The following is a 26,921-nucleotide window of genomic DNA, read 5'->3' on the forward strand; positions in this document are numbered from 1 at the left end:
GGCACATCCTCCCTATGACAATTGGACCTGTAATCTCTCATGATCGTGCTCTCAGAGCCTTTGATTATGGCTGTCCTTTATGTTCATACTTAACAGACTTCCCCCAGATAAAAAAATATAGGCAGGAGCAAAAGAGGAAGAGGCCCTCACATACCCCAAGTGCATTGCCAAAGGTTTAGGTGCCATGCTTTAGAATCAGACAACTCTGGGTTTTAAGGTTGGTTCAGCCACATACTAGCTGTGTGTCCTTGAGCCAGTTTCTTAACCTATGAAACTTTTGTATTCTCATCAGTGAGCATAATATTTCCTAATACGTGCTTCATATGCATATGGTTGTTATGAGGATTAAATGACATTCTGTATGTAAGTATAGTGCCTGGATGTAATGTGTTTGATAAATGTTCATTAAGTCACATTTGTTTGTTCAGTTGGCTGGAACATATCCATTTGTGCAATGCTTTGAATTCCTAGGGAAAAAATAATGTGCTTAGGCCACAAATATAACTGCCAAGTTAGTAAAAAATGGGACTTGGGAATTTCAAGTACATTATCTGAGCAAAAGGCTGTGAACTTAAATTGTGATCTCAATGTTAGTGAGTAGTTGCGGTTGAGAATAAAAGTATGATGTTCACCATCAAATCTGCTCATATGTCCATTGTCTGCTAACAGAATGCAATTAATGCATCCTAGCCCAAGATCAGCCATCAACCATGACGGAAGGTTTTATGAATGAATAGAACAGTGCAGGTTTGTTGACTTAAGTGTGGGAAGGGATTAGTAATAAGGATGTATACCAGTGGCTAGAGGGTGAATTTGAGCAGAGAGATAAGGAGTGCTTTCTGTGATGTTCTTGTGTTGTGGGTCGTGTTAGGTCATCCAGGTGGAATTATTCTGGTTCCCACTCTCTCTGGAGAATGGGGGAAATATGTCAGGAAAAAACAATCTGAGAATCATAGGTCTCTGGATGGGGTCCAATATTGAGTATCACATAGAATCTTTTAGAAATACGTGATGTGAAAATGTTTTAAAAATAACTTATCACCTATTGTGATAGCAATATCTGGAACAAATTATATGTCAAAGAACCAGATCTCAAAGCATGCTTTCAGGATGAATAATTGTTAGTTTGTTTGTTTTTCAGCCTGGTCTACTTGGCAACTTTCCTGCTCCTTTTGAAGAAGAAATGAAGGGAATTGCAGCTGTTACTAATATACCTTTAGGTAAAGTTCACTTTGCAGCTTTTAAAGAAATTTAATAAAAACACTTTAAAATATTTCTATTGAGACACAATATACACATAGTAAAGTGCACAGATCTTATGTATACAGCTCAATGAAGTTTAAAAATGATGCATCCATGCATGTAATAACAACAGATCAAAATATAGAAAATTCCAGTATTCCAGAATGCTCCATTGTGCCCCTTTTTTAGATAATACCGCTTCCTTAATTAACCACTATTCTGACTAAAACATAGATTAGTTTTGCCTCTTCTTAAACTTCTTGTAAATAGAACTGAACAATGTGAACTGTTGCGTGTGGTTTCTTGTACTTACTGTAGGTAGTATGCTGTTGTTTGAATAGGATATTCGGATTGTTTTCAGATTTGGGAATATTAAGAATAGAGCAGTTACGGACATTCTTGTACCTGTCTTTTGATGGGCACGTGCACTCGGTTCTCTTGGATATTCGAGTATTCCTAGGAAGTGAACTGCTGGGTTATGGGTGCTGTATGTTTAATCTTGTAGATTCTGTCAAACAGTTTTTCTAAGTGATTGTATTGATTGGCAATCAGCATAGTAGGAGAGTTTTAGTTTTCCCCACTTGACACTTCTGCACTTTGCAATGTCGGTCTTTTTTATTTGAGTCATTTTGTTGAGTATCACAGTATCCCATTGTAGTTTTAATGTGCACTTCCTTGATGATTAATGAAATTGAACAGCTTATTGACCCTTTTCTTTTTTGTTTCTTTGTTTCTTTGAGGGCAAGGTGAAGTGCTTAAGGTCTTTTGCCCATTAATTGATGTGAAGGAATTCTTTATATATTCTCAGTACAAGTACTTTGTCAGATATGTGTTTTCCAAATATCTTCCCCAGTCTGTGGCTCACATTTTCATTCTCTTACTGGTGTCTTTTGATGAACAGAAATTCTTAATTTAATGAAGTCTAACTTCTCAGTCTTCTCTTTTATGAGTAGTGCTTTTTGTGTCCGTTTAAGAAATCTTTGCCTATTCCAAGGTCATGAAAATATTCTTGTATGTTTTATTCCAGCTGTATTATGTTTACTTTTTACATTTAGGCATATGATCTATCTTGAATTAATTTTTGTGTATGGTGTGAGTTAGGGGGTCAAGGTTCAGATTTTTTTACATGTTACATCCAATCAATTGAACTCTATCAAAAAAATCGTCCTTCCCTCAGTAAATTACAGTGGTGTCTTTTATATAAATCAGGTGACTGTATATATCTGATCCTGTCTGGATCAGATATATATGTTTTTTCTGTTATGTTTTGTTTATCTATTTATCTTTCCTCATATCAATACCATGCTACCTCAATTACTAAAGCTTTATAGTAAGTCTTTAAAATTAGGTAGTATAATTCCTCCAACTTTGTTTTTTTTCTTGGCTATTCTATGCCCTTTGCATTTCCATATAAATTTTAGAATCAGCCTGTCAACTTTGACAAAAGAGTCTATTGATATTTTGAATTGGATTGTAAGACTTAGTTTTCCAATCCATAAATATGGTATAATCTCAGCATTAATTTAGGTTATTGATATCTCAGAGCAATATTTTTTATTTTCAGGGAGGATATCTTGCATATCATTCATTAAATTATCCTAAGTATTGATGTTTTTGGAAGCTATTTTTAAATTTCAGTTTCCAGTTCATAGCATTTAATAAAAAAGACTTTACTTACCACCCCAAAAGTTTTATTTTTAAGCTATGAGAGCGGTAGAGTCATTATTTTAAGTAGCCCATAGGACCTTGGATTGAGAATTTATGAAAACCAGTCGTATTTATTAACAAAAGTGGCTAGTTTTTTTTTTTTACTTTAAAAAAATGATTTAAAAGGAAAATATACTTGAAAAATATACTTGCAGACTTTATTAAAATCAAGTCTCTAATTCCTTTATTATATAAAAAACCTTATAATATAAAGAATATAAAAATATTCAAATATTCAGTACCAAATATCTCAAGAGACAGATTAAGAAGATTAACAGATGATTCATAATAAAAAAAATTAGAGTAGAATTTTACCAAAATAGAAATTAAATGGAAACAAAATGAACATTAGATTGGGGTGAAAAAAAAACATGTTAACACATTAACATTAAATGGGACAGAGATAAAGTATGCTATATACCTTTGAATTAAATGTTAAATGGTACCGTTATGCAGTTTGGGGAAAATATTCAAAAAACAAAATGTTCTACCATGGATTTTCTTGGCAGCTCTGTACTAATTTTATTAATATTTCTTAAATTTCCTTTCTTATCTTTGAAATGTTGGTCACCCTCCAAAAATCTGCGCAAAGTACATTTTCAGCATACAACCAGAAGCCAGATGTATTCAAGTATCATATTTGAGCTCCCCAAAGAAAATCTAAAATGAAGCATATTGATGAAAACTTTGGACGTTATGTGGTAGCACAATTCAACTTGCCCAGATGCTCAGCTTGCCCAGTAGCCACCTCTTTGAGGACATGTTTTATCTTGAGTCTGGAGAAAGTACAGGCTGGTAAAGGACACGATTGGCCAGCTCTTCAGGCACACTCAGAATGGCCTGCGGGCACTTACATATGCCAGAGCACATGCTCTCACAGGGCAGAGAGTACAACTTTCTCCTAAAACAAATTTTTCCGACACTGTCATGGTTCTGTATATTAACAAAAAATTTTTCCTTTCTTTTCTCATAGGAGAAGTTATTACATTCAATATTTTTTATGAATTTTTTACCATTTGTACTTCTATAATAACAGAAGACAAAGAAGGTAAGTGTGTGCTGAGGAAGGGGTGGGCAGTGCAAAGTCTCATGTAAAAGAAAAATCTTCTAACTAAATGGAATCAGAGCTTGCAAAATCCAGGCTTGCTATGTGCATTGGTTATGTTGCATACAGCTTTATATTTCTTGGTAAATTTTTATAAGTGCATTGAAAACTCCTTATTTTAAGACCACTATAATGCCTATCAAAGTTTAACTCAGTCATGTAGAAAACTTGGAAGAAGTATGTATTAGTCTGTTTCTATTGCTTATAACAAAATACTTGAAACTGGGTGATTTATAAAGAAAACGAAATTTATTGCTTACAGTTCCTAAGGCTGGAAAGTCCAAAGTCCAGGGAACACATGCAGTGAAGGCTTTCTTTGGTGGTGACTTAAGTGATAACAGTGTATCACATTGCATAATGACGGAGCAGAGAGATCAAGAGAGCAAGACAGACTGTCCTCTCTCCTCTTTTAAAGCCCTCAGAACCACACCCCTGACCACCATTTTTAATCCATTCACTGCAGTATGTTCCTACAATCTAATCACCAGTTCAAGTCTCCACCTTGCAATTACCGTAATAGGATTTCCTACCCTCTTAACAGTCACTGTGGGGGCCAAGTTTCTAATAACATAAAACTTGGGGGACACAATTCAAGCTTCAGTGAGTTTTGGGGGACATAATTCAATCCACTACAAAGTGTTTCAGGACTAGAAACATTCTTACCTTCTCATAGTCTACTTACACTCATCTACATGAATTGATAGAAGTCTTCATACAAGTAATGACATATATGCTTTTCTTGAGGCCTGGGACAAACACTGTCCCACAATTTTCTAGCCAAGGGACTCTTGCTCTGTATACCAGCCTCACCTTCCCATGTATTTACTGGCTGGGTCCCCAGAGTGCAAGGCACAAAATGACTTATCCTGACTCACTCTGATTTTTGACATATGTTTGGGGTTTAAAATCTGCCTATGCCTAAACCTTGAGGTATCCAGTTGTAGGTGATAGTGCCTGAAAGGAAACATTTGGTAAGTCACATCAATTGAGGCTAAGGTATCTGTGTCCTGGTAGAAACACGTGAGAGTGTACCAAAGAATTAACCTTTTCCCATATTCTGATCTTACCTGGAATCCTGTGCTCTTAGATTTTGTGGGGGTGTCTAGCAGTTGTGACAGTGACAACAGTTTGATCTTATTAAAGCTTCCGATATCAGGCTGCTTCTTAATTCTTATTGTTAGATGAAACAGTTGTGAATATAAATTAGCCAAAATTAAATGTCGAGCTTTGATTTAAAATTAGTTGTACCATTTAAACTGCCACTGCATGTCTCTTCTACTTACTTTCAAATAGGTCATCTACTACATGCGAGAAACATGGATTTTGGAATATTTCTTGGGTATGTAAAGATCATAATATGTATCATTCCATAAGAAGAGTTGATTGTATTACCCTGATGAAAAGTTAAGTCCCAAATCATGCCCCAAATACCATAAGTGAAGATAACTGGATTCCTTTGTTTTGAGACAGGATGGACATACTCTTATTCAGTTATTTGAGAGTGTATCTGAGAAGTTGCACGTAGTAAGAGAAATGTGAAGGATGCTTGAAGGAGACAGGTGCATGTCTCATTTATTGGTTAGAAGGAAGAGTAGCATTCTATTTTATGTGTCATCTTGACCTTTCTGAAAAAATAACAGAGCTCTGTAATAGAGACCTAAACTTAAATCTGGGGCTATTTATAGGCTGTATGATATTGGGAGAATTACATATCTGAGCCTCAGTTTTATCATCTGGAAAATGGGATAAAACCAACCACATCGTAAACGTCTCGTTAGGATCGATCACTAATGATTAGGGAGATAAGCACCTAATGTCATGTAATGCCTGGCTCCCATCATCATATTTATCATTATCATAGTTCTTGCATGTCACTGAAATTTGTCTTTTGCAGGTGGAATGTAAATAATAATACTTGGACTATAACTGAAGAACTAAAACCTTTAACAGTGAATTTGGACTTCCAAAGAAATAATAAAACTGTCTTCAAGGCTTCAAGCTTTGCTGGCTATGTGGGCATGTTAACAGGATTCAAACCAGTAAGGAATCTACTATCACATAATATTACGGGTAGCTCTGTATCCTGTTTTTGTTGTCTATGAAAGATAGAGTCTAAGAAAATGACCTAAAAAGAATACGAAACCCCAGTTCATTCCCTTGTACTTCTTGTCACTTTCATAGGTGTGAGATCACATGATAGAGAAGAGTAGAAAGGAAGTAAAGGTTTCTGAGCCTGTTCTGGGGTAAGGAGCAGGAAGCCAGGTGTCAAGGGCTGGGAGTCAAAAGATTTTCTGCTGTTCACTTAGGCAGGTCAGGCATTAATTCTCCACTCTTCTGTTCCCTGTCTGAAAAGTGTGGCCAATAATACCCCACTTACTTATTCATCTCACATACTAGATGTGAAAATGCTTTGAGCTTTAAAAAAGCCTTATTAAATATAAGGTGATATTAGCATGGTTCTGATTTATCTTTGCATTCCCCGTTACCGGTGCAGGCCTTTGTGTACCACTATACAGTACAGCGATAGGTCCTTCAAGAGAATGGTCAACGTTTCTGACTTCACTGCTTTGTCTTTTACTCAGGGCCTGCTTAGTCTCACACTAAATGAACGTTTCAGTATAAATGGTGGTTATCTGGGTGAGTAGAGAGTTCTTAAGTGAAATGGGAATTTCACAGCTTTTAAGAGGAGGCCTGGATTATGCCTTCTGGTTTAGGAGTCTAACCCCTTCCAGGTCCTGTGACACTGCGTGTGCCTGATCTCTTCCAGGTGTCTTAGAATGGATACTGGGAAAGAAAGACGCCATGTGGATAGGGTTTATCACTAGAGTAGTTCTGGAAAACAGCACAAGGTAAAGTGATTGATTGCTTTATTATCAAATTTTTATTTTATTTATTTATTTACTTACTTTTTTAAAAGATGACCGGTAAGGGGATCTTAACCCTTGACTTGGTGTTGTCAGCACCACGCTCTCCCAAGTGAGCCATGGGCCGGCCCCAAGTATTTAGTTTATTTTAAATTACTCATATTTAAATATAACAAAAAAATTTCCCAAGCTCCAGCTTAACATCCGTTGAGGACTACTACAGAATTTCTTAGGTGTACCTTTGACACTCATGTAGAATTATTCATGTTTTCTTTGAGCATGTTGTACGTTTTTATAGCAAGGAAATGATGTTCACTATTTTAAAAGTACTAGGGATATAGACACTATGAAAGGCACCTATGAATCTTTTTGTTGTACCAAAAAAGTCACACACGCACAGAAGAAAAATTGTACGATAGAAATCTTCATTTAAATGGTAATACATACTGACCCAGAAGTTATACTCTTCTGTGGTGCAGAAATTTTCTAATAGCAAAGCTGCCTTCCTTCAGCTCACACTGCCTCCAAATGACTTAGAACAAATGGGCATCGATTCTACTTTTAATAAAGTTTAGTAGCCTTCTTTGATAATCCACTTTAATTTTTAATAGCTCTAATTGTCAAGGTTTACTTTCTATTCCCTTTGTCCTATATGCTATCGTTATACCATTTCCCTTTTTGCTATTATTGAGTGAAAGGCATAGACAATAAGGATGGAGGATTGTCTCCTGAGGTCATTTTGTTTCTCCTTCAGATTAGAGGGACCTTCTAAAATACCTGCTTCCCATCTCACTGCTTCCCCACTTAGGAGTCAAGGATTGTGCCTCCTGGAGCCATTGCTCACCGTTCCTTTTAAGAAAACATGTTCCTCAGATACTTGTTTCCCTCAGTTTCCACAGAGCTCAACATTTCTATTCCAAGTCAACTAAAAATGTTTCCTTTTTTTTTTTTTTTTTAATGTTTCTATGTAGTTATGAAGAAGCCAAGAATATATTGACCAAGACCAAAATAATGGCCCCAGCATACTTTATCCTGGGAGGCAACCAGTCCGGAGAGGGCTGTGTGATTACACGAGACAGAAAAGAAGCTTTGGATGTATATGAGTAAGTAGGTTTGTTAAAGCAAAGTAAGGAGGAACTAAAGCACAGACTGACATATATACAGGCTTAAGGCTTGAAGCCTAACAGGGAGTCTTTCTTTTTGTGTCTAGACTCGATCCTAAGCAGGGTAGATGGTATTTGGTGGAAACAAATTATGACCGTTGGAAAAATCCCCTCTTCCTTGATGATCGCAGAACACCTACAAAGAAGTGTCTAAACCACACAAGCCAAGAGGTACATTTGCAATGTCATAGATAGAAAGGAACTGTCGCCATTAGATTATCTTAGTTCTGGTATTTTTTCTTGGGCCTTCCAAGAATTTATGAACCTCATTTTATTCAGTATCTTTAGATAATCTCCACTGGTTTTTGTTTTTGGGGATTTTTTTAAAACTTAAAGAGCAGAATTTTGCTGTACTTTCCCTTTCTTATCCTGATGCTGGATGAAACTTGGTGAAGCTGAACACCAAACAGGCAAGAATTAAAAACAGGGAAGAAGAGAAAGAAAAGTAGGACATTAGAAACTGTTACTTCAGTTTCTAACAGTGACCCCAAGGGAAATTCTTTTAGTGGGATTGGAGGGAGGTGGATTAAAGAAAGTCTTGGTTTCTAATGGCCCATTTGTGTGGATAAGGCTGCTGACATCTGTGTTTAACTTACTGAAAACAAACTGTTTTTGTCTTTTAGAATGTCTCAATTGCAACCTTATATGATATCCTGTCAACAAAACCTGTCCTCAACAAGGTATTTTAAAAACATATATATATATATTTGCTTTTAAGGAAAGAATTTGGTCTTATGTTTCATCTTTCCTTATTATCTTGGGTCAGTTTGAGCACAGAAGTCATGTTTAGCTTAAGGCTGAATTTTAAAAATTGTTTTGGTGTGGCTAAAACCATAACTTCTGGCATACAAAAAAGTTGACCACTGTGGTTTGATGTCCAAATTGGTCAGAGTATTGTTTCTAGCTTTACTTACATGGAATTTGAGTTACGTTTAGCATTTTACTCTTGACTTCCCCCTATCAGAAATCTCACACTATACTCTGCAACTAACACCTAAAAGTTGACACAAAAGTCTGAAGTCCATTTTCAGACACAGCTAAAAATTGCAAAAAGTTTCCTTATCATCCTGTTTGCTAATAGTCATTCCTCATGGGTTCTGGATATACTCACCCTGATTATCCCATTTGTTCCTTTCTTCTTTTTCTTGGTCCTTTTCCCTAACTCTTCCTAAAATAAACAAGCCACCAGCACCTCTGTCAGAACAAATTCCTCCTGTCTTTTACCATCAGAGCCTGGCCCCCACAGGAAGCCTTCCTTCAGCTCACTGACCCTGCCATGCTTCTCATTTTGCCCACACCATCTTCGAATGAGCTCACGATTGGGAAACTTTAGAGAGTCCATGTGGCCTCCTATGCAAGTCTGGGTGTGTGCTTTGTAATCTGTGTGCCTGCAGCGTTTCCCCCACTGCATTAGAAGTGCTTTAAGGGTAAGGATAGCCAAAGCTAAATGTTTATACTCCCTAGTACACTGCTAGGCTTTGCATGACTCTCAATTATACATAGTGGGGGTAAGTGAGTCTTAAAATATGTGTCAGAACATCTTAGAATTGAAAACATCCTTAAAGTAAAAATAACTTTTCTTTCAGCTGACTGTATTCACAACCTTGATGGATGTTACAAAAGGTCAATATGAAACTTACCTGCGGGATTGCCCAGACCCTTGTATAGGTTGGTGAGCACACTTCTGGCCTATACAATGTGCTCTCTGAGACGTCAAGATGTGATCTCCAATGAGACTGACTAGTGCCACCATCTGATCTCCTTCCAAAGACTAAGACTCAGGGCAGGTTCTCTTTGAGTCGTGAGCTAGTCCTTCTTAATAAAATTCACAGAATATTTTTGCCTTATCAGTTGATTGTTATTATTTCCAGATAACTTCTTTAAGTGAAGTAAAACAATCATCTAGAATTTACTGAGTTTCATTTCACTTTGACACTTGGGGATGGGGATGACCAATTAAACCGCTATGGGACCCACCTCCATGAAGTAAACCTAGATTCTCTGCATTTAATCCAGTGCATCTGTGTGAGTAATGTAAAAGTAAATAGTCCACATTAGTCAGTTTTTCACTTTTATCTACATACTGTATTTGTATGTTTTTCTGTACAGCAGTCATTTCCTTCTGGTTCTAACTTCTATGATTTTTTTTTATTTGATTTTATATGAATTCTTTTATTTGATTGGGGGGATGTGACAGATAGTCAACTGTGTATTTCTTTTAATGGGCAATAAAATGGGGCTTTGACTATATAGTACTTTTTGGGGTTCACAAAGTAATCAGTATGCAAGGCAACCTTTTATACAAAGAATTGAAGTGTTCCCTTTTTCATAATTACTCTACCTCCCAGTAACCCCAGGAAGTTGCTAACTTCAAAAACTGAGTCCCAGGTTCTGTAAATTAGTAAATGAATATGTCTAAGACTTGTGGAAAATAAGAAGTGAACCTATTATTTTAAATTCTCATAAGTATCATTCATTAACAAATAGGTTTTTAGTTTGTTCTGATCAACAGGTATTTTTTAAAACCTTTATTATAATTATTAATAATGTTTTTCAGAAACCAATCTATTTATGAAAAGTGCTAATAGAACTTGTTAACCTTTCTAACTTTCACAATTAACTGTAAAATGTATGCCATTTGTACAAGACTGTGTCTACTTCATTTTGTATAATCTCAGTTGTATTCATGAAAATAAACAGCCATTGGAAACATCACTCAGCCGTCATGCATGCTGATTGGGTGTGTATATGCATATTGGCTTGAGGGTGGGGGGTTATTGAGAAATACAAACTGAACGTAATATCTGAATTAAATAACAAGGGTTATATAAGGGGGTTATTAAACATATGACTAAATGGTCACAATCTTACATGACTAATACTACCTCTTAACCCAGTAGTGTCAACCCAGTTCTTGCAGGCGTCTACAAAACTGTAGTGATTCCAGTATTATTTTAGTGAAGCAAGAGGAAATACAAGAGGATTTGTGTTAAAATAATAGAAATCAACTAATGAAAAAAGCTTTCCTTCAGATTTTGTCCTCTTATAAAAATGAAGTGAGGTATACTTGATGTATTTCTTCTAAATGTGGCCTTCAATATGCATGGTAATAAAGAGGTAAGATGCTAATTGTTTCAGACCAATTCCTTAGGAGTAAATCAAAGAGTTTGGAGGAAATAATGGGTATTAAAATTTTAGGTAGTATTGTTTATAAAGCAGTTTATAAAACAGGTATACAGTAGAAGGCTGTTGATGTAAAACTTCATACATGTACTTATGCATAACTAAATGTACATCTAGAATATAAAAAAGATGGCTGGGAGGATGTTAACCAAAATGTTGACTGTGGTTGCTTCTGGATAGTGGTAGCCTAGAGGAATTCCAGTCCTTCTAGGTTTTATAGGTGTTCTTTGGTGATGTGAGACCTTTACTAGTTAATATCAAACTTTGTCTCTGGTCTTGTTTTCTTCCAGTTCTGTGTTGGGTTATTTGCTGTTCCTACCACTTAAACTGCACTGGAACTAATTTGTTGTCCTTTGCTTACTTCTAAAATGGGTGAACTTCCTGTGGGGACCAGCACTTGATCTCTGTGGTTCAGCTAAATTGTTGCTTTGCTGCTGATTCCCTAGGGAAGGCTTGTTGCACAGCTCAGGTTTTAATGGTTGGCTTTATAGGTACTTCCGGCTCTCGTGAGATCCGGCACACCTGGGTTGTGTAGAAACTCTGGTCTGCGCCTTAGTCTTTTCAGCAAACTGCACCCCCTGCAGTTCTATATTCCTGATCAGTCTCCACTGTGCTAGCTGGAGAGCAGATCAGCTGTCCTTGCTGTGCCCCAGTGTTCTCCCAGTGGTCCCATCTCCTCTACTGCCCGCACTCCAAACACTTCCCATGCGGCGGGCCATACACCGGTCCCTGCGATGACTCACTGGCCTCTGAGTGGCTCCTTTTTTTCAGTTATTGTGGCTCCTTGCCCCTATGTGAGTCCATGGGAACGTTATTAGTAGTCTTGCTGGCCTGGGAGCCACCAAGTCCCTCTTCTCCCCTGCCACCTCCAAACAACTTCATCAGAAGGGCACAGCTACAGCTTTTGCCAGCTCCTGCTCTGTGTGCTCACCAGCTCCAGCCTTGAAGTGCCCAGGGCTTGAAACAGTTGGAGCTGTTCTTTCTTTCTCTCCTTGTGGCTTCTCCCATCTTCATGCACTCCATAGGTCTCTCCTCCTCTTCCCCTGATCTCTAGCAGCCCTAGCTTGGCTTTTGTTGCTTTATAATAGTTGTAAATTGATTGATTTGTAGGAGAGAGTGATGCTGGTGACTGTCTATTCAGCCATCTTTACCGGAAGCCTTTATCCCTGAAATTTAAAAATGTCACCAGAACATGTCTAGGTGTTGTTTTCTTTTCACTGAATTTTAAATGTACCTGTGCACCTTTTCCATTTGTAGATCCAGTTTGTTCTTCAACTCTGGAAAATTTTCTTCAATTAGCTCCTTAATTACTGGTTCAGCTCCACTTGCTTTGTCCTCTGTTTCAGATATTCCTGTTATGCCTAGTTGTATTTCCTCGACTAGTCCTCTAGGTTTCTGTTTTTTTCTCCTCTTTTCTTATCTTGATTTCTTTTTCCTTTTTCTCCTCATTCTGTGAGACTTTCTCTTGTTTTGCATTTACTTCAGTAATTTGATTTTGTGGACAATCCAGCTTGTATCTTCAATTGACTCTCTCATTTAACTCCCTGCTATTTTTCAAGCTCTGTGCCGATCCCTTCTCTACCACTGCAGATAGTTTGTTAAACTCCCTTGTTATACAATTCCTAAACTTTTCTATGGCTTCTATTTCTGGCGCTATATCCATTTCAAGAGAAGACATTTTCTAGATTACTTAGCTCTGTTCCTTTCTTCTGAACTGCAGTATTATGACCTTTTCAATAGCTCTTCTTAGCAACAAGGACCAAAAATGAAGATTAAGGGAGGTCTACCACAGCATGGAAAATAAAATGACCAAAATGGCTCCCCTTACATTATACCCCATGACTGTTCTAACAATGCATGTGCTTCCTGCAAAGTAGGGCATCCTTATTTCGAAATATTTGATATGAAAATTTTGATTGGATTCAAAACCCTTTTCCCAAGATATTTTTGCATTACATTTATCAATGAAAGAAAAAAGAGAGCTATTAGTCTGCCAGAATTATTTCAACTTCTATAAATTCTCAAGTGGTTATAAAATACTGCTTTATCACCCAATTAGTCACACAAAATTGATCCTCAATTATTTCCAAAGATTTGAAGAGCTCATCAAGTCTTGATTAAGAATTGTGTGTAGCAATTTCAAATATAAAATATGCTATAAAAATGTTATGAAAAGTCTAGTTTTAAATATTTGATATGCAATATCTTCCCTGATACTTTCTCTTTTGTTCCTAATTTATACATTTCATAATTATTTAATATAAAGAATTTTTTTGCCAAGGCCCTATGTTCCCTCCAGTTTACCTCAGTATGTTTACAAACACTGTCCTTTTCTATATGTGCCCTGGCAAGGAAACAGGTAGGAAAGCATCAGAGCTCTGATTCCTTCATCACCAGTTGGATGATGAGGAACAAGTCATCTAACCTCCTTGCACCTGTGTATCTGCCTTTGTAAAATGAGAGTTTAGCCCCAATTTTCTGTAAGGGTTCTTCTAGCTTTATGAATCTAAATTTAAACTGTATCACAGGTTAGCAGATAATTCAGCAGCCAGCACCCCAGTATTACTGGACATGTCAGACCATTGCAGTGTTTGTAATTCATACACATGCATGGGTGAATCCAATCAAAATTTTTATCAAGAATTTTGAAATGATGATGCTCTACTCGGCAGGAAGCACATTTACTGAGTTACAGGCAGCTAGCTCACATGCCTCCAAAATGGCCTGTCTGCTGCAAATGATATTTTTATACATGTATATATAATATATACACATATAATTTATATACACACACTGATGACAATAAGTATGTTTAATTTTGAAAACACCTACCACCTGAGTACAATGTCAACCCTATTTGAATGTCAGAAAAACACAAATTCAAGTTATGTTCTGCAGTCTGCACCTGGCCTAGCAACGACCCAGCTGCCACTGGAAGCCCCTGCAGCTCCTGAGCTGGGGTGCAGGGGGCTGGGGGCCTCAGCCATGCCTCCCCAACATCCACATCCAGGCCAGCGAAGGAGTCACCCGTGGGCCAGCTCTGCCCAGCTCCTCCCTCCTTCCTTCACTCCACAACATCATCTTAGAATGCAAAAAAAGAATAAAAATAAATTAATTAAAAATAACAGTGATTTTCACATCAGGTGGACAGAGCCTCTGACTCGTAGTATTGTATGAACATTAATAATTTTTAAGTAGATTGTCTAGCTCAGAAGAAGCTCTGGAAAAAAAAAAGTTATGTTCTATGATAGTCCAGTGGGCTAAACAATTTCAGCTCTTCCCACATCATAGATTAAAAAACAATGAGACTGGGTTGATTATTTCAAAGTATTATGAGGGAGAGGACTCTTTAAGTCCACTGCAGGGCCATGCATGCCCAAGGTGTGTGGGGGTGAGTGAAATCTCATTAGGCCAAGGAGTGATGACCAAAGAGAAATAACGTAATGCCAATACCATTTTCTTTTTTTTTACATACTCAGGTACAATGGACCATATTGCCAAATGGAATAAGTACGATTTTTCATCTTTAGGCACTGAGGAAAAAATTCCCATATAAATCTAACACCTAGAGATTGGCTCTGTCATTATCAGTAGAGAATTTTTATTGTTTTACTAAGAATATAAAATTGATTTTCAGTATTCGAGTTTAATTATATTGCTTCTGATTGTTAATTTACATTTGCCGGATGGAAAGAATGGGTAAAATTTTCACTTTTATTTGTCTTTATGGATTCTGAGTTCATATTTTTTATATGTACACACACACATACACACATATAAAAATGTAAATGATACGTGTGTGTATATGGATCTCGTATATGCACATACACAGTAGTTTTTAAGTTATGTTCATTGCCAGTGACTGGTGTCATATAGGAGAAAGTGAACTTAGACTTGTTCTAGTGTTGCCTCTGCCACTTAGTTTTGCTACATTTAAAATGTGAAGAAACTAAGGCATAATGAAAGATCTTTTATATCTGCCAAACTTTTAGGACTGCCAATAACAAAGGAATGTAAAAAGTTGATAGCTCTTTGATGTTGGGCTTTCTTAACCAAAAGAATGTGGGAATCTATAGAACAATCATATTAATACGTACTGGACAATACTGTTATTTTATAGGCCAGATAAAATTTTATATTTTTCAAATCATTCCCCATGTGGAAAATAATCTAATGATACTAAAAATATCTACTGTCACATTCTTAAGCTCTAAATGTGCTAAGAGCTAATATATGATAGATTTTTTAAAAATCTTACGTGGTTGTTTAGGAAAAGAGACTACAGTTCTTATTTTTAAAAAATCATATTGATAGACTATCCAGCTAGCCCCAAGGGCTGAGTACAGTGTTTACGTGAATTTCCTTTTTCAACTCAGCTACTTAAAACAGTGACAAATCTAGCATTAAAAAACACATATAAGAGCTAATAAAATTTTCAAGTGGTTTATTAGAATCATGACTAACATGACTGTCATTTGGTTTATCGTTTTGTGTAAAAGACTTTTAAAGTAAAATTTTAAAATAACCATTTGTAGATTTGCCAAGGTAGTTATAAAATACAAGTATAAGTTTTTCTGATATGATTCTTTATAATTTTATCTTTGACAGTTTCATTAGTTTTTCCACAGAACAACCTTCCCCACCCACCTACCCCCCCTTCAAATTACAATAAATTCAAAACTCTCAGAGACCATTGTGGGCAGCAATATTTTACAGAGTACTCAGCATGGACAGCTCAAGCACCTGAAAAACTGAAGTTGCAAGTTTTTATCAAGTGATGTTATTAATGGCAATTTAGAAGGAATGTACTCTCATCTTTTCATGTTTGGTTTTAAAGTTTGCTATAAAGTTTAACAGTAATTTTTAAATTTCATTAATAAAGTCATGTGACCCATGTACACCAAAATAAAGGGTTTTGTTAGTTTGATTTGTATGCAGAAAGACCATATGAAGTTTGTATCAGATTTATTTTGATCAGTTATACCCCGCTGAGCTACTTGACAGTTTCTACATCCTATCAGGTACAATCATTCAAGATCACTGAGCTAGGTTATCTTTGAAAATTTTTTTAAATACACAAATAGTATATTAATTTCTGTCCTTTGATAGAAAATCTTTTAAGGAAATAAAAGTCTCCCTTATTTCACTCTCCCCAGTTCCACTGCTCTCCCCAGATGTAACCCCAATATGTATTGTCTGTGTCTTGTTCTGTGCTCATTTTTGTTTTTCATTTAACAGTATGAACCTCTTTCCATGTCACTACTCATAGATTTTAATTAATCCTTTTTAAATGTTTTGAAGGATTCTAAAGTGTACTGATGGACATTTAGTTTGTTTTCAGAGTTTTGCAATGATAAGTAATGTTGCAGTGAACACCCTTTGTGTACACATGTGAAAGTTTATAAAATAGAAAACAGAGAATATAAATATGGTTAGGTGCACATTTATTTTGTAAGATACTACTGAAGCACCTTCCAAAATGTCTGAATCACTCATTATATACTCTCACCAACAGTGGGAGAGTGCCTTTTTCCCCTGACACTCAGAAACAGTAATTACCGTCAAACTCATGAACCTCAATGAACACATTTGTAAGAGCAAGAGTACAATGACTCTACTCCCATTACCAGGTTAATTTTCATGGATTTCTTGGGACACCCTGCAAAGACATTCCTGGGGAGTGGGGCCATCGGGGCTACAACTCAAACCTGGCAAAGGGTCTATTACAAGAACTGGTGCACAGGTGCTTGTATAAGGACAAATGAAAGAAGGAACACACCAGAACGGAGGACCCTCTACACCTAGAAAACCGGATCTGAAAGCGTAGCAAAAAAGAAAGGGATTGTGACTCCCATGTTAAATAGAAAAGATTCTTAGCAGTTGCTCTATGTTCTATTTCCACTATCTCCCACTGAAATGGAATCAATAGCCTGTAATCTGAGTGTTGAACTCAACAAGTTCAACACTGAGTGAAAACCTGCCATGTGCCAGGCACTGTACCAGGTTAGCTAAGACACAGCCCCTTTCCTTAAGGGTCTTACAGCCCAAGAAGGGAGCTATAGAGTAAATCAACCAGTATGGTTAGCTATGACCAAAGTCTATGCAGGATGAACACAGGAACGAGAAACTTCAATCAGGGAGAGTCGAGGGCCGACCTGTGGCTCACTTGGGAGAGAGCGCAGTGCTGACACCACCAAGTCAAGGGTTAAGATCCTCTTACCAGTCATCTTTTTAAAAAAAAAGAAAAAGAAAGGAAGGGTTGGAGAAGAACAAAGTTTTTAAAGAGGTGTAGGAGTTTGATGAATGAAGAAGGAAGGAAATAGCTTTACTGACAGAGTGTTGTGTGAAGCACAGAAGCATGAAACAACAGTATGACCAACGTTGGGAACTGCAAGTTGTAATGTGCTTGTAGCGAGAGAATGCTAGAGAGGTTGATAGATGTGTCTAGGGATCTATAATCACCATTATATAAATCAAATCATTCTGGAAATATAAACTTACTTCACATTCACTCCACCCTATCGGTTGTTGCATCAATGAATTACAGAAGCTTTTGCAGACAACTTTATTCCAGCACCAGAATAAGAAAAAGCTTCTATTCTGTCCTTCCACAATGCCTCCTCTGAAGTTACCGCTCAGAGACAGAACCTGGCTCAAGTGACACAGTGGTCTTATCCATAACAGCGAGTCTTAATTTCTGCTAATGATTCTCCGTGTGGTGCTTACTTCAATGTTCTGACAGTGTGCAAGGGAGTGCTTTTATCATGATTACAATCTTATAAGTACAGACAGGTCAGGCACTCTTCTCTGTATCCCTCCTATTTCCTGCAACTCAGTGAAGAAATGAACTCTGCAAATTCCCATGTATTCATTCAACAAAATATATATTGGCAAAAAAATGTCATCACAACTGCTGCTGCTAGGCAAGATGAGATAACAGGAACTAGATTCACCCTTCCACCTAACAGAAAAACAAGACAAAATATATGGAACTCTAAACCCTTGACCTTGATGTTATCGGCACCATGCTCTAACCAACTGAGCCAACCCGCCAGCCGACACAAAGATTTTTGAGACATCGGATAATACACATCTGAAAGATGAGAAAAAAGGTGAGCCCTACAATTGTCCCAGCTCACTGCTTGGAGAGACTGCATGCCATGGAGCAGAAAGGGGGAACAAAAGCAGAGCCTGGTAGTATACCTGAGTTGAAGAGATGGAACTGGGAGTCTGAGTAGCAAAGGCAGCTAAATTTTATAGAGCAGAGTACTGGAGAAGAGAGAACGTCAGAGAGAGAGAACTGTGGAGATCTGCAGAGGGTTCTCTTCAAGACTACGCTGAGTACTGATCAGCACATGCATCTGAGAAAATCACCTGAGGCTGGGGAAAGGACCACCCAAAAGGATTAGAGGGAACAATCACAAGGAGTTGAGAATAGTTCCTGTTTCCACCAGCCAGAGTGGAAATCCTCACATTTCATGGAGGCATTAGGTAGAGTACTGACAAGAGCATTGTTTCAGTAGCAGGGAAATATTAATCATATGCTAAACACTGCTCTGATCCTGCCTAACTAAGTGGAAAAGCAAGACCTGAAAGGATCAATTTGTTACCAAGTTCATGCACTGGAAGACAATATTGTTAAGATGAAAATTCTCCCCAAATTGATATATAGATTCAGTTGAATTCCAAACAAAATTCCAGATTTTTTAGTAGAAATTGTTAAAGTTCATGTAGAAATGCAAAGGACCTAGAATAGCTGAAAAAACTGAAAATAAACAAAGTTGGAGGACTTATACTACCTAACTTACAAAGTTATAGTGAGGAAGACAGTATGGTAAAGTGTAAAAAGATAGACAAATATATCAACAGAATTGAAGAGTCCAGAAATAGATCTACACATGTAATAGAGTCAACTGATTTTCAGTGAAGCTGCAAATGCAATTCAGTAGAGAAAGGACAGTGTTTTCAACAAATGGTGCTGGAGCAATTGGATATTAATGTGCAAATAAAGGAACACTGCTCCATACCTCACACCATGTACAAAAATTAATTCATAATGGATCAGTGACCTAAATGTAAAATCTAAAACCTCTAGAAGAAAACAGGAGAAAATCTTTGTGACCTTGGGTTAGGGAAAGATTTCTTGAATACTAAAAGCTTGATGCATAAAAGAAAAAAATTAACAAATTGAACTTTTTGCAGTACCCTGGTACTGTAGATTGCTCTTGAAGATCAAGGGAAAACTTGACTCTTGGCACAATGGGTTAAATAAAAATGATTAAAACTAACACATGGGGGAAGAATTAGGTAAACTTCCAGGCCACAGCAAGCACAGCTAAGAACTGTGGCATATGGCCCATATGAGAGTTGTTGTATGACAGGGAGGAATGAAAATAGAGCAGAAAAATCAGGATTTGAATGCTTCAATGACCCATGGTAAACAGGAGGCCCAGGGTTCTGAACTGTCAGACCAAGCAGGTGACATAGGACTCAATAGTGAGCATGGAATATTTGCTGGTGGTGGGCAAGTTCCTAGCTGCTCCTGCTTCAAAGAGAGCCACTATACCTTCCTCCTCCTCAAAGAACAGTACAGACAACTCTAGCACATATTAATCAGTTGAAGGGTTACAAGTTCCTCAAGCCACACATGCCAGTAGAAGGGCCAACAGCATCTTTATTACTACAATGATTACAAAGTCTCAATGAAGTGGCCAAGTACAAACCCAACCCCTATGTGCCAAGATTGAAAATCCATGTGCCTAGTTGCCTAATTACTTTAAGCAGACTCATCAGTCCTCCTTCGCTAGCTTCTCAGGTACTGCTTTCAATTGGTGTTGTCCTCCAATCCATGCCCCTCAATCCCCCACCTACATCAATAGGACCATCCTACTCAGTGAACCTGATTTTGTCATTGTGGTGTATACTGCTTATGTCCCCAAAACAAGGAAAATCATTTCTTTGTTTGACCCAGTATTATTCCCCAACATTTGATCCCAATGCAGCTAACCCATTCTGTCTATACAGAGCAAACTTTGATTCCTGGCACAAATTAACACATGTATGGTCAATTGATTTCCACAAAGGTGACAAGATAGTTTAATAGGGAAAGAAAAGTCTCTACAACAAATGGTTCTGGCTGGATTTCTATATAGAAGGAAAATAACCTGACACCATACCAAAACCATAATCACCACAAAGAAAAGATAAATGTTTAGGTGGTGGATATGCTATCTACCCTAAGTGAATCATTGTACAATATATGCATATATTGAAACAACACACTGTACCCCACAAATATGTACAATTCAAAATAAATTTTAAAAAACGGATGCTAGACCTATATTTAAAACTAAAATTATTAAGCTTCTAGAAGAAACCATAGGGGGAAAACCTCAATGATCATGTCATAGGCAAAGATTTCTTAGGACTCAAAAAGTACCAACCATTAAAAAAAACCTACATATCTTCGTAATTAATACCTTCTGATCTTTGAGAGGAGGAAATGAAAATGCAAGCCACAGACTAGGAGAAAATATTTGCAACAAATACATATGGCAAATGACTATTGCCCAGAATATATAAGTAATTCTTAAATGAGTTGTTTATGTTTAGAATAAATTTCTAGAAATTGAATTGCTCTTGGTACCCACGTTTATGGACTTTTTAGTGAGAAATGGAAGTGATGGTTTCGTTCTAGAAACCTTAAGTTAGAGGGCCGGCCCGTCGCTCACTCGGGAGAGTGCGGTGCTGATAGAAACCTTAAGTTAGTATTCCTAAATTTGATTAAAAACCTAGTCTTTTTGAAAGATTTTCCAGTGATGAAAGTCTATTGCTATATTTCACATTTCAATGAATTCACTGCATTTTAAATTTAAATTCTATGGCAATTTTGAATCATTTCAATTAGTAATGACTTACCTATACACAGTCTGCCCTCCATATCCATAGGTTCTACATCCGTGAGTTCAATCAACCATGGATCGAAAATAATCAGGAAAAAAAAATTATGTCTGTACTGAATATGTACAGACTTCTTTTATCTTGTCATTATTCCCTAAACAATACTGTATAACAACGATATACACAGTATGTACATTGCGTTAGGTATTGTAAGTAACCTAGGGATGATATGAAGTACACAAGAGGACGTGCATAAGTTACATGCAAATACTACACCATCTTATATCAGGGACTAGAGCATCCACAGATTTTGGTATCTTTAGGGGGTCCTGAAACCAATTCCCCCCAGATACCAAGGGACAGTCTTTTTTGCATTTTCTTCAGCTAAAACTTTTCTGAAATATACTATTACAGGAATATTCCATTGTTCTTGTCAAAACTTTGAAGAAAAGATGAATCCATTTGCCACAGCTAAATGAGATGTCTAATCCTTCTTAGTAAAATGTAATGAAGACCTTGAACTACCAGAGAATAAGTTTCAGAATCATATAAAATAAGTGGAAAATTTATATATTTCTTTGGTTAGAAAATATTTACATCCTGAATATGCCTTATTTTTCTAGCTATTACCTGAAATTATACTCAAATACATTAGAATTTAATGTAGACCATAAAAAAAGGCTTACTAGTAATTTATCTGCTGGATACCTTATAGATATAAATAAAATACAATTGGTGGTAGTAGAATATAAAGAAAAATAGAGAGGGGAAAAAAAGGAATAAGCATTCATATGTGGTATAATTCAAGGTAAATTAAAACACTACAATCCAAAAAGCAATTTGAAATAACTGATTTTGCAATTTGAAATCCATTACTCTGTGTCAAACATTTTTGTGGAGTGTGGGGGTAGTAAGAATGAGGGAATAGAAAGGAAAATAGCAAACACTGACACTGTGGGAAAACTGCACATCTGAGATCCATTATAACGAAGGCTCTACAGATTCCGCCTCCTTCCCTACAGGAGAAAAATGTACAGAAAGAGAATATAGCCAGACATGTTAGTAAAGAACATATGGAAGCAATCATGGCTTCTGGTAGATAATCAGTGTTTAAAACTTTGGTAAAATCTCACTACTGAGTTAAGCTGGAGAAAAATCTAAACTGTTCTTTTCCTGTGCCTGTTTCTCTAACATGAATACATATCTTCCATTTGTATAGCACTTAACAGTTAAGCATTTTTGTGAACACTATTTCATTTGATAGAATAACCCATGTCTAGGAAAATTCTGGATATAACCGAGACAATAGGGAGTGGTCACCCTGGAGAGTGAAATTTTTGTAAATAGCAATAGAGATGGGAGAATTCTAAATTTGTACATCAAAATCTCACTAAAAGTGAGGTTTAACTTGAATGTTATTAACATGAATACTATTACTATGAATTGGGATAGCACTTGATATTTTTCAAAACCTTTCTGTGATGTCATTTGATCAACAGAATGGCCCCTAAGTAGGCTGCTATTCTCTGGCAGATATAGTTATTGATGGTGAGGATTTCTAGCAAAATAACATAATATTTAAAACTTTATGATTTGTTTTAAAATTAATCACATGTGATTTGTTAGACCTACATTGGGGATAGATACACTTAGGAAAAGTCTTAATGAAAGAAATACATTTAGCATGTAAAAGAAAATTAATAGAACTGTTTTATGGAAAGTTTCCCAACAAAAAGAAAAGCCTACTACTAAATGGCTTCACTGCTAAATTGTACCAAACTTTTTTTTTTTTTTTCATTATTAAGTGTATACTTTAATGGCATTAAGTATAGTCACAATGTTCTGCAACCATCACTGTTTTCCATTTCCAAGACTTTTTCATCATCCCAAACAGAAACTCAATACTCATTAAACAGTAACTCCCATTACCCCTTCCCCCAACCCCTGGTATCCTCTATTCTATTTTCTGTCTCTATGAATTTGCCTATTCTAAGTATCTTGTATAAGTGGAATTATACAGTATTTATCCTTTTGTATCTGGCTTATTTCACTTAGCATAATGTTTTCAAGGTTAATCCATGTTGTAGCATGTATAGAATTTCATTCCTTTTAAAGGCTGAAAACTCTTCCATTGTATCTATACACCACATTTTATTTAGCATTCATCTGTCGGTGGACATTTGGATTGTTTCCACTTTCTGTCTATTGTGAATAATGCTGCCATGCACATTGGTGTACAAATATCTGTTTGAGTCCCTGTTAATTTTTTTGAGTGTAGATCTAGCAATGGAATTCCAGGATAATATGGTAATTTTATGTTTAATTTTTTTTGAGGAATTCCCGTACTGTTTTCCACAGCAGCTTTACCATTTTGTATTTTTACCAGCAATGTACAAGGGTTAAAATTTCTCCACATCATTGTCAACACTTGTTATTTTTTGTTTTTTGATAATAGCCATCCTAATGGATATGAAGTGGTATCTCATTGTGGTTTTGATTTGCATTTCCCCATGGCTAGTGATGGTGAACAACATTTCATGTGCTTATTGGCCATTTGTATATCTTCTTTGGAGAAATGTATATTCAAGTCTTTTGCCTGTTTTTGAATTGGGTTGTTTGTTTTGTTGTCGTTGAGTTATAAGAGTTATTTATATATTCTAAATATTAATGCCTTATGAGATATATGATTTACAAATATTATCCCCCATTCTGTGGGTTGCTTTTTCACTCTGTAGGTAGTATCCTTTGATACACAAAAGTTTTTGATTTTGATAAAGTCCAAATATATTTTTTGTTTTTATTGTTGCCTGGGCTTTTGGTGTCATATCCAAGAAATCATTGCTAAATTCAGTATCATGAAGATTTTCCTCTATGTTTTCTTCTAAGAATTTTAGAGGTTTAGTTCTTACGTTTAGGTCTTTGATACATTTTGAGTTAATTTTTGTATATGGTGTAAGGTAAGAGTCCAATTCAATTCTTTTGAGAGTGGATATACAGTTTTCCCAGCATCAATTGTTGAAAAGACTGTTCTTTCCCCATTGAATAGTCTTGGCACCCTTATTGAAAATAATTTCATTATATGTGTGATGGTTTATTTCTGGGCTCTCTGTTCTACTCCATTGATCTATATATCTGCCCTTATGTTAGTACCATACTTTTTGATTACTGTAGCTTTGTAGTAAGTTTTGAAATCAGGAAGTGTGAGTCCTCCAACTTTGTTCTTTCTTTTTTTTTTTTTTAAATTTTATTTTGTTGATATACATTGTGGCTGATTATTGCTCCCCATCACCAAAACCTCCCTCCCTTCTCCCCCCCTCGCCCCCAACAATGTCCTTTCTGTTTGCTTGTCGTATCAACTTCAAATAATTGTGGTTGTTATATCTTCTTCCCCCCCCCCCCCGGTTTGTGTGTGTGTGTGTGTGTGTGTGTCTGTGTGTGTGTGTGTGTGTGAATTTATATATTAATTTTTAGCTCCCACCAATAAGTGAGAACATGTGGTATTTCTCTTTCTGTGCCTGACTTGTTTCACTTAATATAATTCTCTCAAGGTCCATCCATGTTGTTGCAAATGGCAGTATTTCATTCGTTTTTATAGCTGAGTAGTATTCCATTGTGTAGATGTACCACATTTTCCGTATCCACTCATCCGATGATGGGCATTTGGGCTGGTTCCAACTCTTGGCTATTGTAAAGAGTGCTGCGATAAACATTGGGAAACAGGTATACCTTCGACTTGATGATTTCCATTCCTCTGGGTATATTCCCAACAGTGGGATAGCTGGATCGTATGGTAGATGTATCTGGAATTGTTTGAGGAACCTCCATACCATTTTCCATAGAGGCTGCACCATTTTGCAGTCCCACCAACAATGTATGAGAGTTCCTTTTTCTCCGCAGCCTCGCCAGCATTTATCGTTCATAGTCTTGTACCAAACTTTTAAAGAAGAATACCAATTCTTCTCAAACTATTCCAAAAAATCAAAGCAGAGGTTATTTTCCCAAACTACTCTATGAGGGCAACATCACCCTGATACTAAAATCAGACAACACAACAAAAAAAAGAAAACTACAGGCCAATATCTCTGATGAACATGGATGCAAAAATTCTCAACAAAATACTAGCAAACCAAATTCAACAGCACATCAAAAAGATTATACATCATGATCTAGTGGGATTTATCCCAAAGATGCAAGGATAGTTCAACATATGCAAATCACTAAATGTAATACACCACATCAACAAAATGAAGGAAAAAACCATATGATCATCTCAAGAGATGCAGAAAAAGTATGATAAAATTCAACAACACTTCATGATAAAAATTCTCAAAAAACTAGGTATAGATGGAAAGTATCTCAACACAGTAAGGGCCATATATGACAAACCCACAGCTAACATCATTCTGAATTGGGGAAAAGTTGAAAGCATCTCCTCTAAGAACAGGAACAAGACAAGGATGCCCACTCTCACCACTCCTACATAATATAGTACTGTAAGATCTAGCCAAAGCAAGAGAAAAGTGTATCCAAATTGGAAAAGAGGAAGTCAAATTGCCCTGTTTGTAGATGACACGATATTATATACAGAAAAACCTAAAGAATCTACCAAAAAACTCTTAACTGATAAATGGATTCAGTAAAGTTGCAGGATACAAAATCAATATACAAAAATCAGTAAAGCTGGAGGCGTTACATTACCTGACTTCAAAATATACTACAAAGTTATTGTAACCAAAATAGCATGGTACTGGCATAAAACAGACACATGGACCAGTGGAACAGAATACAGAACCCAGAAAATCTGTGTACATATAGCCAACTGATTTTTGACAAAGGCACTGAGATAATACACTGGGGAAAGGACAGCTTCTTCAATAAATGGTGGTGCTGGGAAAACTAGATATCCACATGCAAAAGAATGAAACCAGATCTCTCTCTCTCACCACATACCAAAATCAATTCAAAATTAAATAAAGACTTAAATGTAAGACCTGAAACTATAAAACTACTAGAAGAAAGGGGCAAAAATTTTATGGAGAAGACTTCTAATGCGCAAACAACAAAAACAAACTAGAAAGCTTCTGCACAGCAAAAGAAACAATCAAAGACGCAACCAGGGGAGGGATCCTAAGATCGCGGTGGCTGCGGCGGTTGGCGCAGAGTGGCTGAGGTGGAAAAGGCGGCCACTGGTCCTTAGGCAGCCGGGAAACTTGTGGACCTTCCTCTTGCCGTCTCTTAAGGGAGGACTGCTGCTGGTGGCTGGTCGAGGAAGCTGACCACCACTTTGCCCTTGGCAGGAGAGGCTGCCTCATTTACAGGCAACAGCTTTGAAGTATGGAGCAGGAAAAGAACTGTTTCTTAGCTGCAAAAGCGAGTCTCTAAACAGGGAACTCGGTGCCGGGGCTGCTGTTGACGCTGCCAGGATCCCGGAGGCCGGGGCCGTGTTGAAGGCAGCCAGCTGCCCTACTCAGGAATCGAGGTTTCAGGCCAGCATTAAAGAAGATTCCTGGGAGGGCCCAAGCCGCACAGCGGGACAGAGTGAGCAGCTCGAGGCGGCGGCGGCTGAGAACGGGGACAGCGATGACGTAGAGGCAGAGAGGGAGCCGACCGACCGGCACAGCCCCGAGAGTGACCCCCAGCCTGGCCTGCTCGGGAGGCGAACGCTCGCCCAGCTTCCGCCTGCCCCACTGGGCCACTCACTGCCCCTGGGGCTGCCTCCATTTTCTCAGCTGGTGGTGGCTCCAGACCGGGTCAACC

The 26,921-nt window shown here is 37.1% G+C and overlaps 1 protein-coding gene across 1 annotated transcript in view; it reads left to right on the forward strand.

Moving 5' to 3' along the window:
* Positions 1-10,587, forward strand: part of ASAH1 (N-acylsphingosine amidohydrolase 1) — a 28,229-nt gene extending 17,642 nt beyond the window's left edge. The window contains exons 5-14 of the mRNA XM_063077088.1: positions 1,142-1,220; positions 3,923-3,997; positions 5,348-5,393; positions 5,949-6,093; positions 6,637-6,691; positions 6,822-6,903; positions 7,890-8,021; positions 8,129-8,252; positions 8,705-8,761; positions 9,668-10,587. Of these exons, the coding sequence (XP_062933158.1) occupies positions 1,142-1,220; positions 3,923-3,997; positions 5,348-5,393; positions 5,949-6,093; positions 6,637-6,691; positions 6,822-6,903; positions 7,890-8,021; positions 8,129-8,252; positions 8,705-8,761; positions 9,668-9,757 (885 nt within the window). The 3' untranslated portion in view covers positions 9,758-10,587. The remainder of the gene's footprint in view (positions 1-1,141; positions 1,221-3,922; positions 3,998-5,347; positions 5,394-5,948; positions 6,094-6,636; positions 6,692-6,821; positions 6,904-7,889; positions 8,022-8,128; positions 8,253-8,704; positions 8,762-9,667) is intronic.
* Positions 10,588-26,921: the final 16,334 nt, after the last annotated feature.

Source organism: Cynocephalus volans, chromosome 13 (assembly GCF_027409185.1).
Source record: "Cynocephalus volans isolate mCynVol1 chromosome 13, mCynVol1.pri, whole genome shotgun sequence".
Lineage (NCBI taxonomy): Eukaryota > Metazoa > Chordata > Mammalia > Dermoptera > Cynocephalidae > Cynocephalus > Cynocephalus volans.